A 16,410-nucleotide genomic window follows, 5' to 3' on the forward strand; every position below is an offset into this window, starting at 1 on the left:
GTTCCAGGTTTGTTGCTGCAAGATACCGCGGGGCCGACCCCCAAAAGGACTAACAATTATGAGAATCGAAATAAAAAGCTTCCAATCTTCCAACACACTTCCCTTTTCTTTCTGCCCTCGCCCACTCTCCGCCCACTTCCCCTGCTCTGGCCCGCCCAGCTCGCTGCTTCAGCTCCTTCCCGCGCCCAGCCTTACTCTGAGAAGCTGACGAGACTCGGAAGTGCGACTCCATCCGGGTGTTTTGTTGAGGGGGGCAGAGGGCGTGCTTTTATGATGTCATCGGGGCGGGGCGAAGAGCCAACTCCGGAGGCTGGGACTTCCTGAAGAAGAGGGGGCGGAAGGAGTGGCGGGGAGACCCTTTCCACGCCCCTTGAAAATTCCATACAGGAGGAGAGAGGAGTCTCAACTCTCAAACTCCCGCATGAGGCGAGATTGCTGAAATGGAAACGTTAACTTCAAAGACTCAACTTTTAAAAGTCTTGTTACTATTCTCTCTTCTTGACCTGTTTTCCTCTTTTTTGGTCACCTTGAAAACTTTCCTATCTCCAATCCTTTCTCCCCCTTTGATCCTGCGCAAATGGTGAGGTCCCGCAGATGCGCAGTCGCAGGCGCACCGGGGCGGTGCCGGTGAGAGGCGGGTGACGCAGCGGCCGTCTGTGCCATTTTATGTTGTTTGTTCTCGTTTCTTTTCTCAAACGCGACTCTGCCCCGGACCCGGGAGGTGCCCGAGGCCGTCGTCGCTTCTGCAGCCATCGTTGGGGGGGGGAACGAGGCGTTATCGCCGCGGACGCTCAGCAACCGCTTCGGCTTTTCCCCCCTCCGGGTCTCCTCGACCTTTCCTGAGAGCCGGAATCCGATTGTAGCAGGAAGAGACTCGAGAGCAGATGCTTGAACTGAAATAACTTTATTTTGGGGGGTTTACTTCGCTGACCCGTAGCGCAGGGCTTCCTTTCCTTTCTCCCTCAGCCGCCAGTACCAATCCAGCTCCCCATCTTTCTCCTCGTTTTTCCTCTTTTTCTTTTTCTCTCCCTGTCGCCGCTGTCTCCGCGTCCTTCTCCGTCGCCGCCCGGGGCGCCGAGCCAGACTATGGGTCCCAGGTGGGGGCTGAGCGGCGGCAGCAGCGCGGGCGGCCGGGTCACAGTGCGCACTGCAGCGGGGATGGCGGGGCTCAGTTGGCTGGTGGTTTTCTCTTGACATGGCTCCTGCCAGTGCAGCGAGCAGCGCCCCCGCCGCCGCCTCCTCTTTCGCCGCCGCCGCCGCCGCCACCGCTCCGCCCGCAGGCTGCGGCTAGAGGGCCCAAACCCCGCCCGAGAGTCGGTCCGTGAGTCCCGGGCTCCGCGGGGACGGGGAGGGGATTTACCCGTCACCTACCCCGCCCTAGCTGCCACAGTTCCATCCCCTGCCCCTCGGGAAACAAACTAACAACCCCACCCTAAACAATCCAAACTTTGGAAACATGGTCTGTTTAACGTGAGAGAGAGCTAATCCGGGAAATTAATTTTTTGGGGGAAGGGTGGGTGGGCTTATTTCAGAAGTAATATTAACACGATTATTTTCTTTTTTTCCCACTGATCCTTCCCATTTACCCTCTCCCGCCTACTCCACCCGGGCGGGAATTGTTTCCACGATGAAATGAGTGAAAACCTGAGTGATCCTGTGTCTCCCGTGGTGCGAGTGAGTCGCTGCCGCTGAAGGCAAGGGGTGGGGGTGGGACCTGGGGGGTGGAAGGCAGGTGGTCTCCGGGCACCGCCTGGGACTTGGGAGAAGAACCCGCCACCTTTGCCTCAGCAATGCTCAGCAGAAGATAATTTGCACTCCCCACCAACTTGAACGGGGGCAAATCCACAGGGAAGTCTCCCTTGGGGAATGTAGGACTAGTTGCAGGGCTGGGGGTGTTGGGAACCCGGGCATTAATCAGGTCTAACCACAGAGCCGGAATAATTAATACCGTATTATATACCCCTTTTCCCTCTGCCATCATGATTCTCCTTGGCAGCAGCGTTAGCAGCCGCCTGAGGGTGAAAATGTGGGTGATGGGGAAGCTGGTAATGACTCCGCTGTTTTTTCTCATGGCTCTTTTGGGCAGCAGCTGCCCGCCCCCGGTATACACTGTAGTTGATTGCAGGGAAACCCTGTACCTCTCCCTTTCCTTCTCTACCGGTTTTGCACTTTTCTCTATGCTCACCACCAAGTGTAATCAATAACAAGCACTGATAATACATAGCAATAGTGAAATCTGAAATAACAAAGAATTAATTAGGTACTACAGCCATGGAGCTGGCTGGGTGAAATCTAATTGGATATTTCAGTTTCATTCACCTACCCTGTTTTGGTGTTTTGTTTGGTTTTGGTGGTTTTTCCTTTTTTTCCTTTGGAAAGCAAGGATCACAGTTCCCCCTCCCTGTTCCTTTTCTTAATCCCTTTTCTAAAAAGGGGGGAAAATCCGGATGGATTTTAGGGATTGGTCTGGTGTCAGCTGTGTTTTATTGCACACCTAAATCCTGATTATAGGCTTTTCATTTCTCCGCAAAGCCTTTATTTTGGCAGTTGAGCCAAATGTGTTTTCCAGAAAGTTAGTTCAAGTATTTTCTCCTCTTTCTTTCCTTTCTCCCCTCCCTTTTTCCCAGCTAACCCCAAACGTTATTGTCCAAACATGACTGGACAGCAGCTTTTGTTTCTTGACCCTGTAATATGACAGTCTGCTAATATTGCCAGAAGGTACAGTTTTTGGGTTACAGTCGTGATTTTCGATATTCAATCATATTAGCAGGGAAAAAAATGACTTGTTTCTGTTGTACTTGAGTCTTAAGAAAAAGTGCCCATAGTTTAGTGACAATTTCCAAAGGCTTTAGTACCACCTCTATTTCAAAATGGGGGACCCAAACTCCCGGAAGAAACAAGCTCTGAACAGACTACGTGCTCAGCTTAGAAAGAAAAAAGAATCTCTAGCTGACCAGTTTGACTTCAAGATGTATATTGCCTTTGTATTCAAGGAGAAGGTAATTTAAAGTTCTTAATAGTGAATTAGCACAAGTGATTTTTGTAAGTGTATATTATATGTTACTCTTAAATTATTAATAATAAGTTAAAGAGTGGTTGAAAAAAGTCTGCTTTGTATGCTGTTTTTCACCCTTGAGGTGATTCTTTGAATTGAGCAGTTGCAGCATAACTGAACAGAAAGATCCTTGAGCGTTCATTGGTTTGGAAATACTTGAGTCTGAAACTTAGTACTAGTATACACTTTGAGTTGACATGGGGTGGGCAGCATTATAAAATTTTGTGTGGAGTTACCATAGGAAACCTTATGATGTAATTTAAAGATTATCTAATGTAGAGTATAAATAAGATGCTTGAAAGTTTTAAATCGTATTCAAACTGTTTATATGCTAAAGTTAGCCTGTATCTTAAACTTCATAATGTAGGTAACCTTTTCTCATACGCATTTAATGAAGTAGAATACATCTTAACTTTGAGGAACAATTAAATACTGAAATGGTTAATTTGTGTTAGAAATATGATTTTTTTGTTTCTTTTCTACTTGAAGTTCATTTTGACTTGTATAGAACTGCAGTTTTTAAAAATTTAAAATGACTTAGAAGAAGTTTTATTTTGGGAGGCAGTGGAGGTCTTAATTAGAATTAGTACCACAGTTAAATAGCAAGCACTGAGTTGTGACTAGTCAAGGATAGAATGATAAAAACAGTATTTTTTGTGACTTAAAAGGAACGTTTTTAAAAATTATCAACATGGCTTATTTGATCTGAGATGAGGTTATACATATAAGGAAATACTACTTGGATTTTGGTGCTTTAAATCGTGAGCTAATTTCAGATCAGAAATAAAATCTTAGCGTGGTATCTATTCAGTATTTGGAAGTTTTCCAGATTTTTCTCTACTGTTAACTCTTTTATTTACTTATTTTTGTAGTTGAGATGGGCCTCACTGTGTTGCCCAGGCTGGTCTTGAACTCCTGGGCTTAAGTGATCCTCCTGCCATGGCCTTCAGAAAAAGTGCAGGGATTACAGGCAGGAGCCGCCATGCACGGCCCCAACTCTTAACTCTTAAAGGTTATTTGTATTTCAGAGCATTCTTAGCTGCTGAAGTATAGCATTGTAAAATGATTTTAAAGTACTTTTTGAAGTGACTTTCCCAAGATTGGGTGGTATCAAGGATTTACGCCCCCACTTTTTTTTTTGTTTTGTTTTGTTCTGTTGACAAGCTAAATTGATGAGATTGAATTTTAGTTGAAGATGATATCGTGTATGCTCTTTAAATAAATCCAAGATATAAGTGGTGAGACCTGATCTTTGTATTTAACGTGTAAATTGCCCCAAATTGCACCAACTAATTCTTGAACACCGATGATAATCTGGTTTTATTCTGTGAATGGGCAGTGTCCTTGCAGTTGCTCTGAGTAGTTCATGATACATACTTAATGGTATAGAATTTTTAAAGGTAGGTTTGTGACTAGTACTTGGTCTTGACTGTTAAAAGAGAATTTGTTGTATTTTTTTTTTTTTTTATTTAAAGTCTTTCAAATATTGATGGTTTTGGCCGGGTGAGGTGGCTCACGCCTGTTATCCCAGCACTTTGGGAGGCTAACGCAGGCAGATCACTTGAGGTCAGGAGTTTGAGACCAGCCTGGCCAACATGGTGAAACCCCGTCTCTACTAAAAATACAAAAATTCCCCAGGTGTTGTGGCACAGGCCTGTAATTCCAGCTACACGGGAGGCTGAGGCAGAACTCCTTGAACCCAGGAGGCAGAGGTTGCAGTGAGCCAAGATCACACCACTGCCTGGGCAACATAGTGAGGCTCCATCTCAAAATCTATATGGATATAGATGGTTTTGATTATATAGTATCCAGAAAGTAATGGAAATTGATCCATGTAAGGAATGAAACAATTCATTCGTCTGAATAGCATTGTTTTAAAACGGGTGAGATATAATTTTAAGAAGTATGGTGTCAAATAATGCTATGGATACTGTTATACTATAAAACTCAAGAGTTAAAAAAACATTCTAATCGCAGCTTGTACATGTATGATTGGAGGGGGAGAATGGAGGAAGACCAGAAGGAATTACTTATCTGAAAATGTGTTTTCAGCATATAAGTTACTTCAGGCAGTTAAGAATTTTGTGGAGTTAAAGTTACAGGACATTGTAATATGAACCGAGTGTAAAAAGACTGCTTCTTTGAGTTAATATACCATTTTATTTTCTTTTAGAAGAAAAAGTCGGCACTTTTTGAAGTGTCTGAGGTTATACCAGTCATGACAAATAATTATGAAGAAAATATCCTGAAAGGTGTGCGAGATTCCAGCTATTCCTTGGAAAGTTCCTTAGAGCTTTTACAGAAGGATGTGGTACAGCTCCATGCTCCTCGATATCAGTCTATGAGAAGGGTAAGTTCTGCCTTAAGTCTTGGCTTGATAAATTTCTGTGGATTAACCTTGCATTTCCCCCTACACCCTTAAAGTGGGTAGTTATGATATCACCAATCTCTTCAGGTAAATTTGTCTTTGTGCATGTTGATAACTGGGATCATGACTTTAAACACGCACTGTGTTTATATAGGATTAGAAAAATACATTTTTGCCCCAGACCAGTCTTATGTGGATAAAGTATATAAACGGATTTCTTTAATCCATTTTAGGTGCTGATGATAGCAGTCTCTTTTTTTTCTTTTTTTTTTTTTTCCCCTGAGACAATCTTACTCTTGCTGATGCTGGAGTGCAGTGGTGTGATCTTGTCTCAGTGCAGCCTCTGCCCCTGCACGTTCAAACAGTTCTCCTGCCTCAGCCTCCTGAGTAGCTGGGACTACAGTTGTATACCACCACACCTGGCTAATTTTTTTTATTTTTAGTAGAGATGGAGTTTTGCCATGTTGGCCAGGCTGGTCCTGACCTCAGGTGATCCGCCTGCCTTGGCCTTCCAAAGTGCTGGGATTGCAAGTATGATCCACTGTACCCGGCCAGTAGCCAACTGTTTTTAATAATTTAAGTGTTATGCATAAAGTTTTTTTTTTAATTTTTTTTTCTCCGGTTTCCTGGTTTCAAGTTGTTTTAAAATTTTTTAGATAGGTTTGTTTTTTAAAATTTGACCTTAAATAAAACATGGATAACTGTCATATTAGGCTCATAATGGTGTGTGTTACTATTGTGGGATAAGTGACTTATGTCTTTGTTTATTATATTTCCTTTTAATGGGGGGAATATGAAAATAAGGAGGTTCTTCCAGCTTTGTAAACTTCTGCAACATATTAAAAGTTAATTTGGGCATAGCTGAACCAAGAGATCCTCACAATTATTTGGGGAGAATGCTGGAGATAACCAGGTATTGATCTGGAAGAGATTTATATACCTTCGGAAATTAATATGGTGACTGCAGTAATGAAGCACAAGTCAGCAATGGAGAAAAGTAGTTTTATATTAACATAAAAATAGCATTTCAGCTGTAATAAGATAGTGATTCATATTAGGAGTTGTAAGACGTCTTTGTTAAATAGGTTATGATTTTTAAAGGTGGAAATAAACGTTCAGGTTCTGACAGCACAGTAGAAATCAGAGTTTTTGTTGGAGGTTTCACCATACACAGATAAACCTAGGTCTTGATGTTAGGAGCATTGGACTGAGTGTATGTGACTCTCTACAAGATAAAAATTAAAATTAGGGCTGGGCGCAGTGGCTCACGCCTGTAATCCCAGCACTTCAGGAGGTCAAGGCGGGTAGATCACCTGAGGTCAGGAGTTCAAGACCGACCAGCCTGGCCAATGGCGAAACCCTGTCTCTATTAAAAATACAAAAAATATTAGCCAGGGGTGGTGGCACACACCTGCAATCCCAGCCACTCAGAAGGCTAATTCAGTAAAATCACTTGAGGAGGCAGAAGTTGCAGTAAGCTGAGATTGCACCACTGCACTCTAGGCTGGGTGACAGACTCTGTCTCCAAAAAAGAAAAAGAAAGTTAGGTCATGAGCTATTCAGTTTGTAGACAATCCTATTATGTTTACCTCCTAAGATATAAAAAGATACACGGTAGGTCTTTTGTACTTATAAAATGTTTTTATAGGCAAACCCTGTAATTGGTGACATTACTTGATGTAGCTGTTTCTTTAAACATAAACTTTTTTTTTTCTCATCATTTTATAGGATGTAATTGGCTGTACTCAGGAGATGGATTTCATTCTTTGGCCTCGGAATGATATTGAAAAAATTGTCTGTCTCCTGTTTTCTAGGTGGAAGGAATCTGATGAGCCTTTTAGGCCTGTTCAGGTATTTTGATCTAAAATAAGTGTGATCAGCCTTTCAGTATGTGAAAATTGCTAAAACAGAGTAGGGTCTAACTTGAGAAATTCTTTGGGAATATGCTTTCTGATGGTTTTATTTCAAATAGTCTCCCCTATTTGGAATATTGTGTTGCAAGAGAAGAAAGCATTTGGATTATAGAATCTCTTGACATTGTGGTGGTTTCACACACAGTGTGGCTTTGAAATGATGGCTAGAGAAAATCTTTTAAGGTGGACATTTACTGATTTTTAGAGGGGCCCACGGATGAGCTTCTGATGATCTGCGCTTCTTGTACCCTTCACCACAGATCCTTCTAAAATAGTATATTTAACTATGCTACTTCCCAAAGGAGTGTGATTTGAATTGGGTGAATAAGTCATTTTCTAGAAGTTAATTTGTATATAAAATCATAGAGGAAATAAGTAAATTTAGTAGTCATTCTTAACCTTAATATCTTGCTGACTTTTGACTGTTTGTCACTTGATGTACTGGACATTGCTTGAGCAGATGCCCCCTCTAGTGTTAAGGGCATTTACTCATATTGAACCCAATTTTATTTATAGTATGTTCGTGTGCAGAAAAGATGGAGATCCACCAAAGTGTTAATTATGCTTAGCTGTAGGTCAGGTATAGCTAACTTTTATTTTTATTATATATATTTGCATATATATTTCCTTTATAGTTTATGGTATATAGCCACAATTTTCTTAAAATAAATATATTTTTATAAATAAATATATTTTTATAATCAGAAAAAAATGACATTAAGGACTCATTTTAAATACAGTAAATCATATACTGGAAGGCTTCTTTAAGCTAATTGGGAGGATTATTTGTCATTTTAAGAATTTGTTTCTACTCATTACCCTAAAATATCTTTGTGGTGCTTTTGTCATAGACTGTATAAGTTGATACACGTTTCCGCCCCCGTGGTGATGTTGCTACACATAAGCTCAAATAATTATTTTTAATCTTTCAAGATTAATTCAACTAAGTTCCAAAGATAACACAACAGTTATATACATATAAAAGTATTGTAGGCCGGGCGCGGTGGCTCAAGCCTGTAATCCCAGCACTTTGGGAGGCCGAGGCGGGTGGATCACGAGGTCAACAGATCGAGACCATCCTGGTCAACATAGTGAAACCCATCTCTACTAAAACTACAAAAAATTAGCTGGGCATGGTGGCACGTGCCTGTATTGTATACAACTGTCCCTGACATATAATGGTTCGACTTAAGATTTTTCAACTTTACCATGATGTGAAAACCATATGAATTCATTGTGCTCCTCGATTGATAGATCCAGGTAAACTCACTGCAAATTGGAATTGTCGTAAGTTAAAAAGTCACCTTTTGATTTAAGATTATGTTGAACTTAACGCTGGGTTTATCAGGATGTAACATCACAAGTCGTGGAGCATCTGTATTTCTGTCATTTAATGGATGATCTCTGACTGACAAGAATGCTGGATAATATTAATTGACTATAAAAGGCATGAAAATAAATAGAAAAGGCATGTTTAAAGTTCTCAGAGCAGGGGTGATAACTCCTTAACTGCTCTCTGGAAGTGCTAGTAGGATTTTGTTGCTTTTTAGTGAAGGGTTTCCCATTGGAAAATTGTAGGTTTGCTTATTACAGTATATTTTCAAATTTCTAATACCCTGCCTTTCCCACTGGGGCCTTATTTGAGATAGTTAAGCTAACTTTAGTCTTGTGTCAAGTACTCTTCTTTGTTGGCCTTTTTTTTTTTGGAGACACAGTCTCACCCTGTCACCAGGCTGGAGTTCAGTGGTGCAGTCTTGACTCACTGCAACCTCTGCCTCCTGGGTTCAAGCTGTTCTCCTGCCTCAGTCTCCTGAGTAGCTGCGACTACAAGTGCGCACCCCCATGCTCAGTTAATTTTTTTTATTTTTAGTAGAGACGGGGTTCACCACGTTGGTCAGAATGGTCTTGATCTCTTGACCTTGTGATCGCCTGCCTTGGCCTCCCAAAGTTCGGGGATTACGGGCTTGAGCCACTGCACCGGGCTTTTTTTTTTGTTTTTTTTTTTGTTTTGTTTTGTTTTGTTTTTTGAGATAGGGTCTTGCTCTGTTGCGCAGGTTGGAGTACAGTGGCATGATCTCGGCTTACTGCAATCTCTACCCCCCACCGGGGTTGAAGCCATTCTTGTGCCTCAGCCTCTGAGTAGCTGGAATTACAGGTGTGCATGATGATGCTCGGCTAATTTTTGTATTTTTTTGTAGAGATGGGGTTTTGCCATGTTGGCCAGGCTGGTCTCGTACTCCTTGCCTCAAGTGATCCACCCACCTTGGCCTCCCAGAGTGGTGAGGTTATGGGCATAAGCCACTGCACCCGGCCCTTAGACTTTCTCTTAATGTATATGCATGTAATATCAGTCCTTAAAATAACTGGGTAGATAAGAGGAAACCGAGACAGAAATTAGGTAAATAACAGGCCCATGGCATTAGTTAAGCCTGAACTAACTGTGCTCTTAACTCATTACCCTGTACTGTAAAAAGTTACTTGTGTTATAGCATCTTAAAATTCTATGCTGAATATAAGCAGTATGATAGAGGTAGTAACTTTAGAATTCAACTGTAGTATATAGGTTAATATTATAACAACTAATTTGCTTTTCTAAAGCAATTTAAAATGTATGAATATCCTGAATGAGGAGCCTTAAATACAACTCACTTAGTTCTTAAAATGAGAAAAGGAATGGTAAATTTTAACTTGCAGGCCTCTTTTTTTTGACTCTTGAATTTAATCGATTTTTTTGTAGAGATGGGGTGTCGCTTTGTTTCCAAGACTGATCTTGAACTCCTGGGTTCAAGTGATTGTTCTGCCTCGGCCTCCCAAAGGGGTGGGATTACAGGCATGAGTCACTGTGCCCAGCCTTTTGAAGCACTTTAAAATCTGAATATTTGGGTAGTGAGGATATAATCAAAACCAGAATAAGGATTGTTTTTAAATATTGAGTTATTCACAGTACTATGAAATGCTGGGAGGTACTACTAAAATGTATTTCTTCTTTCCTCTTCATTATTAATGCTACTGCCCAGGTTTGCTCCTCCCCTATTAGAATATTCCATTACTTCTCTGATGGGAATTACTTTCATGCTGCTTATGAGAAGTTTTATGTGTGTATGTACCATTTCTTCAGATAAGTGGATATTCAGTATGATAGAATTGAAATGCTATAGATTTATATGGAAGGCCATTTTCAGTCTCACTCTAAGCTCTTTTCAGTGTGATTATTAGTTCTTTAATCTACCCTGGTTTTTTACCATATTGCACCTTTGTTACTTGAACAGTACTTCAGTCTTAAACACATTTGTTTTTGTGTTGTTTCTGTTTCCTAGCATGGCTTTTTTTTTTTTTTTTTGAGATGGTGAGATGGGGTCTCACTGTGTCACCCAGGCTGGAGTACAGTGACATAGTCATGGCTGAAGCAATCTTTCCACCTGAGGCTCCTGAGTAGCTGGGACCACAGGTGTGCACTACCATGCCCAGCTAATAATTTTTGTATTTTTTGTAGATAGAATCTCACTGTGTTGCCCAGGCTGGTCTTAAACTCCTGGCCTCAAGTGATCCTCCTGCCACAGCCTCCCAAAGTGCTGGGATTGTAGGTCTGAGCCACCACACCCAGATGGCATTTATCAAATTACTTACCATCACTACTTTACCTGGGGAAATCTCTTAATCTTTTTGTTGTTGTTGTTTCACTCTTGTTGCCCAGTCTGGAGTGCAATGGCACCATCTTGGCTCACCACCTCCCCTGCCTCCTAGGTTCAAGTGATTTTCCTGCCTCAGCTAATAGCATGCTTTTAATATGCTTATAATCATATTAAGAATTTAATATTTGAATTGTGCAGAAGTACAGTTCGGTATCATTTTACATATAGTATATTGTGATACCATATCGTATTTTATATTATGGTTTATAAGAAAAGCTCCTGGGTATAAAATAGCAGGAACTAATGGTTTTTTATTTCTTGCTGTTTTTGACATAACAGAGCAATAAAATTTGTTTGAACCAAGTGGACTAACAATTATGTGTACAACTCAGTATTATCTAAATTTCATATTGTTAAATCGAGGTTTCTTGAATTCTCCGTCAAGCCTGGTCTTGTCACGTAGCACTTGGTGTTTCCCAATGCCCAAAAGACATTTTGTGGGAGGATGGAGCAAGTGTTCTGACTTACTTGATAACAGTCTTTTATAACTTCACATATTTTTGAAAACAACCCAAGGCTAGCTGTGGGAAAAATTCACATAAAAACATAGCCTGTCTGTGTCAAGAGCAGAACTATATTTTAGGTGTGGGCTTTACATTTCATTTAATCCTCTTAACTGTCCTGTGAAATGGGTTACAGCCTTATTTTGTAGATGAGGAAGCCTGAAGTTTAGGTAAGTTAAGGGATTCACATAAGGTCATATAACTAGTGAGTTAGTTGTGCAGCTAGGGTTGGAATAAACAGTTTTTTTTTTTTTTTTCAAACAGCAATTAACAGTGTGCCTCCAAATTGAAAAAAGAGAGACGTCCTTGGGGTTTAAAGTACTATGGTGGGAGTCATGAGCTAGTAGGTTTGAAAATATAATTTTATGATCATAGCGTACTAGGATTTAGTCATTTTGATGCAGAGCTTTTCCTGATCAACTTATGCAGTGGAGTGTATTGTCCAATAGAATTTTCTGCCATTAAGGAAATGTTCTGTATCTCAAGAGATTGTTCTTAATGGTGCCCAGTAGCTATATGTGACTATTAAGCATTTGAAATGTGGTTAGTGTTACTGAAAAATGGAATTATAATTGCTCTTAATCTAAATTTTGCCTGTGATGTTGGCTGTGAAGGTTTGTCATAAATTGGTTTTTAAAGAGGAAGAAATAACCTTTTTTTTTTTTTTTTTTGAGACGGGGTTTCGCTCTTGTTACCCAGGCTGGAGTGCAATGGCGCGATCTCGGCTCACTGCAACCTCCGCCTCCTGGGTTCAGGCAATTCTCCTGCCTCAGCCTCCTGAGTAGCTGGGATTACAGGCACGTGCCACCATGCCCAGCTAATTTTTTGTAGTTTTAGTAGAGACGGGGTTTCACCATGTTGACCAGGATGGTCTCTATCTCTTGACCTCGTGATCCACCCGCCTCGGCCTCCCAAAGTGCTGGGATTACAGGCTTGAGCCACCGCGCCCGGCCGAAATAACCATGTTTGACTATTGGTTGCTATATTGGACAACACAGCTATATGCATATGGATGCAGGTGTTCCAGGTAGTATAACTTGTTTGTAGTTAAATATAAATGTTGTATTTTGCAATTAGGCCAAATTTGAGTTTCATCACGGTGACTATGAAAAACAGTTTCTGCATGTACTGAGCCGAAAGGACAAGACTGGAATTGTTGTCAACAATCCTAACCAGTCAGTGTTTCTCTTCATTGACAGACAGCACTTGCAGGTAAGCTTTTTTTCATTTTTTTAAAACCACTTACAGGCGCATTCAGAAACTTTGTTATACAAGTTACTTATTTCTGTTTTGTCCCCAAAATACTGCATTATTTTTGAAGTTACTTAAAAAAGAAAAAATAGGCTGAGCATGGTGCCTCACGCCGGTAATCCCAGCACTTTGGAAAGCTGAAGTGGACATAGTGCTGGAGCTCAGGAATTCCAGACCAGCCTGGGCAACATGGAGAAACCCCATCTCTACAGAAAATATAAAAACTAACCAAGCATGGTGGCATGTGCCTGTAGTCTAGTCCTAGCTACTCGGGAAGCTGAAGTGGGAGGATTGCTTGAGCTTAGGAGGCTACATACAGTGAGCTGAGATCTTGTCACTGCATTCTAGCTTGAGTGACAGAACAAGCCCCTGTCTCAAATAAAAATAATTTTTAAAAAAGTATTTCCTAGGCCTTACTGTAGAACAGTGGTTCCCAAATTTTGCCACACATTACAGCTACCTGGAAAGCTTTATTTTTTTTTTAAACAAAAGGAAAAAACCCACCTCCTGAGAAGCTTTTAAAAGTCATTCCAGTGAACAGTAGAGAACAGTTGCCCTAAAGCGTTTCTACCAGATGTGTGGGTAACAGATGAACATCACTTGGGAACTTGTTAAAAATATAGACTCTCAGACCCTAACTATTCAGAATCAGTACTTTAAACAGAACCCTCAGGTGATTTGAAATACATTGTATTTCCAAAAGCACTGCCCTGGACTTTTTAACTGTGAAAGGATAAGAGACATATATTTAAAAGATCCGCATGTATTTCGAATAAGTACTTCCATTTGGGCACAGTGGCTCACGCTTGTAATCCTAGCATTTTGGGAGGCTGATGGGGAGGACTGCTTGAGCCCAAGAGTTCAAGACCAGCCTGGGCAACAGAGTGAGAACTCATCTCTACAGAAAAAGAAATCAGCCAGACATTGTGGCATGCTCCTGTGGTTCTAGCTACTCTGGAGGCTGAGGCAGGGGAGGATCGCTTGAACCCAGTAGTTCAAAGTTGCAGTGAGCCATGAGAGCACCAGCACACTCCTGCCTGAGTGACACCGTTAAGACCCCATCTCAAACACACACACACACACCCCTCCCCACCGACTGCCAGCAGCAAATAAGCACTTCCCATTTAAGCAGCAATTGCAAGTATTGCAATTTAATTTTTAGATGCAGCCACTTGTGTGTGATCTTGGACAGGTAACTTCTGTGAGCGTGTTGCTTCTGTGAAATTGGTATTTACATTTGTGGACTTTGACATCTTCAAAGTCAGAGTCCTTATTTTGCCTTTAGAGATGCTAGATAGTGAAATAAAGATGAACTTTGTAGTTAAATTGGGTGTTCAAATGGTAACTACTTTTTAAAAATAAGAGTTTTGATTTAGCTGGTAATACTTTGGGTTTCTTTTAGTCCCTAAACTGAGTATATGCTTAAATCATTCTTTTCTTTTCTGAGAGAAGGTCTCACTCTGTCACCAGGCTGGAGTGCACTGTGATCATGGCTCACCACAGCCTTGACCTCCTCAGCACAGGCGATCCACCTCAGCCTACCAAGTGGCTGGAATACAGGCGTGTGCCACCACATCCAGCTAATTTTTGTATCTTTTGTAGAGATGGGTTTTTGTCATGTTGCTCAGAATGGTCTTGAACTCCTGGGCTTAAGTGATCCTCGTGTCTCAGCCTCCCAAAGTGCTGGGATTACAGGTCTGAGCCACCACCCCTAGCCTTAAATTTTTTACCTATTCTTCATCCTTTTATTAGCTTCTGTTCTTACCACATCTGCTTTATCTTCCTGTATGTAAAAATGACTTTAAACTTGTACTCAAATCTGTCCCCATGAAATGTCTTTAATTTTTTATAGCAAGTTATCACTGGTTTACTTCCCTAATTTTGGGGGGGGAGGGGCGGGGGGGTGAGACAGAGTCTTGCTGTTTTGCGTAGGCTCGAGTGCAGTGGCCTAATCTCGGCTCAGTGCAACCTACACCTCCTGGGTTCAAGCGACTGCCTCAGCCTCCCAGGTAGCTGGGATTACAGGTGCCCACCACTACAACCGGCTAATTTTTGTATATTTAGTAGAGACAGGGTTTCACAATTTTGGCCAGGCTGGTCTTGAACTCCTGACTTTGTGATCCATCCACCTTGGCCTCCCAAAGTGCTGGGATTACAGGCATGAGCCACTGTGCCTGGCCTACCTCCCTAACTTTTTCTCTTTTAATTATGCATAAATTCTCTTAACTGTTTTTCCTGTATCTTACAGGGGAAGGTTTGTGGGAGATTGACTTCATGTGACAGTTATGCTAAAGTCTTATATATTAAAAATATTAAAATGTTTCCCCTTCTAGACTCCAAAAAACAAAGCTACAATCTTCAAGTTATGCAGCATCTGCCTCTACCTGCCACAGGAACAGCTCACCCACTGGGCAGTTGGCACCATAGAGGATCACCTCCGTCCTTACATGCCAGAGTAGAGTACTGACCAGCAAAATGGAGAAGATCAGAGAATGCAGCAGCATTTTTTTTCTTGTTTTCTTACCACTTTATTCTTTCAGAGTTTAAAGAAAATGGACTCATGCACAGAACACTATGCATTTTGAAACTTGTTCATCCTGGATTTTTTTAAATCATTTCTATCTCAGAACTTAAAAAAAAATTAGATGTCTTCTGCACAGACTGTGTGAAAGAAGATGCTTTGCATATTTGCTGCACTGCATCAGTATCTTACTAAAAATGTGAAATGAAAGGACTATATTGTACACTGAAATGCTTAAATGTATCTGAAAGCACAAGGTGATACTAGTTTGTATGGTCTTCCCATGTGTGCTGGTTTTTGCCTCTTTGACATCTGTCATCAGTATTTAGAGGGTGAGAAGTGAATGTAACAGGTATAAATAACATTTTTAAAAACATAATAGCTTTGCTATAATCACAGTTGTTCCAGAGCACTGTCAGATTCAATTCTAATGACCAGAACTGGTTGTTTAAAAAAAGAAAACACAACCACGGGAAAGAAATCTTAAATGAAAAACGCATCTCATTGTAGGCTTTTGCCTCATATTTTACTGGGCCATGTTTGTTTCCTGGTACTCATAAATATATATATATATATTTTTTTTTTCCAGATCTCTTTCCCCAAGTTGCTATTGTAAGAGTATTCTGCTGTGTGTGGATGCAGTTATACACATTAAAGCAGATCTGGAGTCTGAAGTAGCTATAAAGCAGCTATAAAACAAATACATTCATAGCTGCAGAAACCATGATAGGTAGAAGACTTTCCTTTTTGGTTTGGTTTTGTTTTTTGGTTTTACAGAGAAGAGATTTTTATTACGAAGAAAATTCCAGTGAATTGTGCAGAAATGGTTTCTACACCCTCCGAAAGAAAAACTTACAAGGGTGTTTTGGGAGTAGAAAAAGGTTATAAACTTGGAATCTTAAATTGTAAAATTAACCATTGAGTGTCAAAGTTCTAAAAGCAGAACTCATTTTGTGCAATGAACATAAGGAAAGACTACTGTATAGGGTTTTTTTTTTTTTTCTTTTAAATGAAGAAAAGCTTTGCTTAAAGGTTGCATACTTTTATTGGACTAAATCTGAATGATCCTACTCCTTTGGAGTAAAACTAGTGCTTACCAGTTTCCGA

At 40.8% G+C, this 16,410-nt stretch overlaps 1 protein-coding gene across 2 annotated transcripts; it reads left to right on the forward strand.

The window, feature by feature from the left end:
• The first annotated feature begins 1,388 nt into the window (after positions 1-1,388).
• Positions 1,389-16,334, forward strand: CUNH6orf62 (chromosome unknown C6orf62 homolog). Of its 2 annotated transcripts, none has more exons than XM_017505238.2 (5): positions 1,389-1,674; positions 5,229-5,405; positions 7,152-7,274; positions 12,609-12,743; positions 15,116-16,314. In XM_017505238.2, the coding sequence occupies exons 1-5, from the start codon at positions 1,633-1,635 to the stop codon at positions 15,239-15,241; spliced, it is 603 nt and encodes a 200-aa protein (XP_017360727.1). In that variant the 5' UTR covers positions 1,389-1,632; the 3' UTR covers positions 15,242-16,314. The 2 variants fall into 2 exon arrangements, with proteins under 2 accessions (XP_017360727.1, XP_017360726.1); XM_017505237.2 differs by lacking the exon at positions 1,389-1,674 and adding an exon at positions 1,697-2,999 and having other exon boundaries at positions 15,116-16,334.
• Positions 16,335-16,410: the final 76 nt, after the last annotated feature.

This window comes from Cebus imitator, unplaced genomic scaffold, assembly GCF_001604975.1.
Source record: "Cebus imitator isolate Cc_AM_T3 unplaced genomic scaffold, Cebus_imitator-1.0 Scaffold335, whole genome shotgun sequence".
Classification (NCBI taxonomy): Eukaryota; Metazoa; Chordata; class Mammalia; order Primates; family Cebidae; genus Cebus; species Cebus imitator.

Coding starts and splice junctions, on each gene's coding strand:
- CUNH6orf62 (XM_017505237.2), top strand. CDS start 2,871: ATGGGGGACCCAAACTCCCGGAAGAAACAAGCTCTGAACAGACTACGT. Junction 5,406..7,151: donor GATATCAGTCTATGAGAAGG/GTAAGTTCTGCC, acceptor ATCATTTTATAG/GATGTAATTGGCTGTACTCA. Junction 7,275..12,608: donor AGCCTTTTAGGCCTGTTCAG/GTATTTTGATCT, acceptor TTTTGCAATTAG/GCCAAATTTGAGTTTCATCA.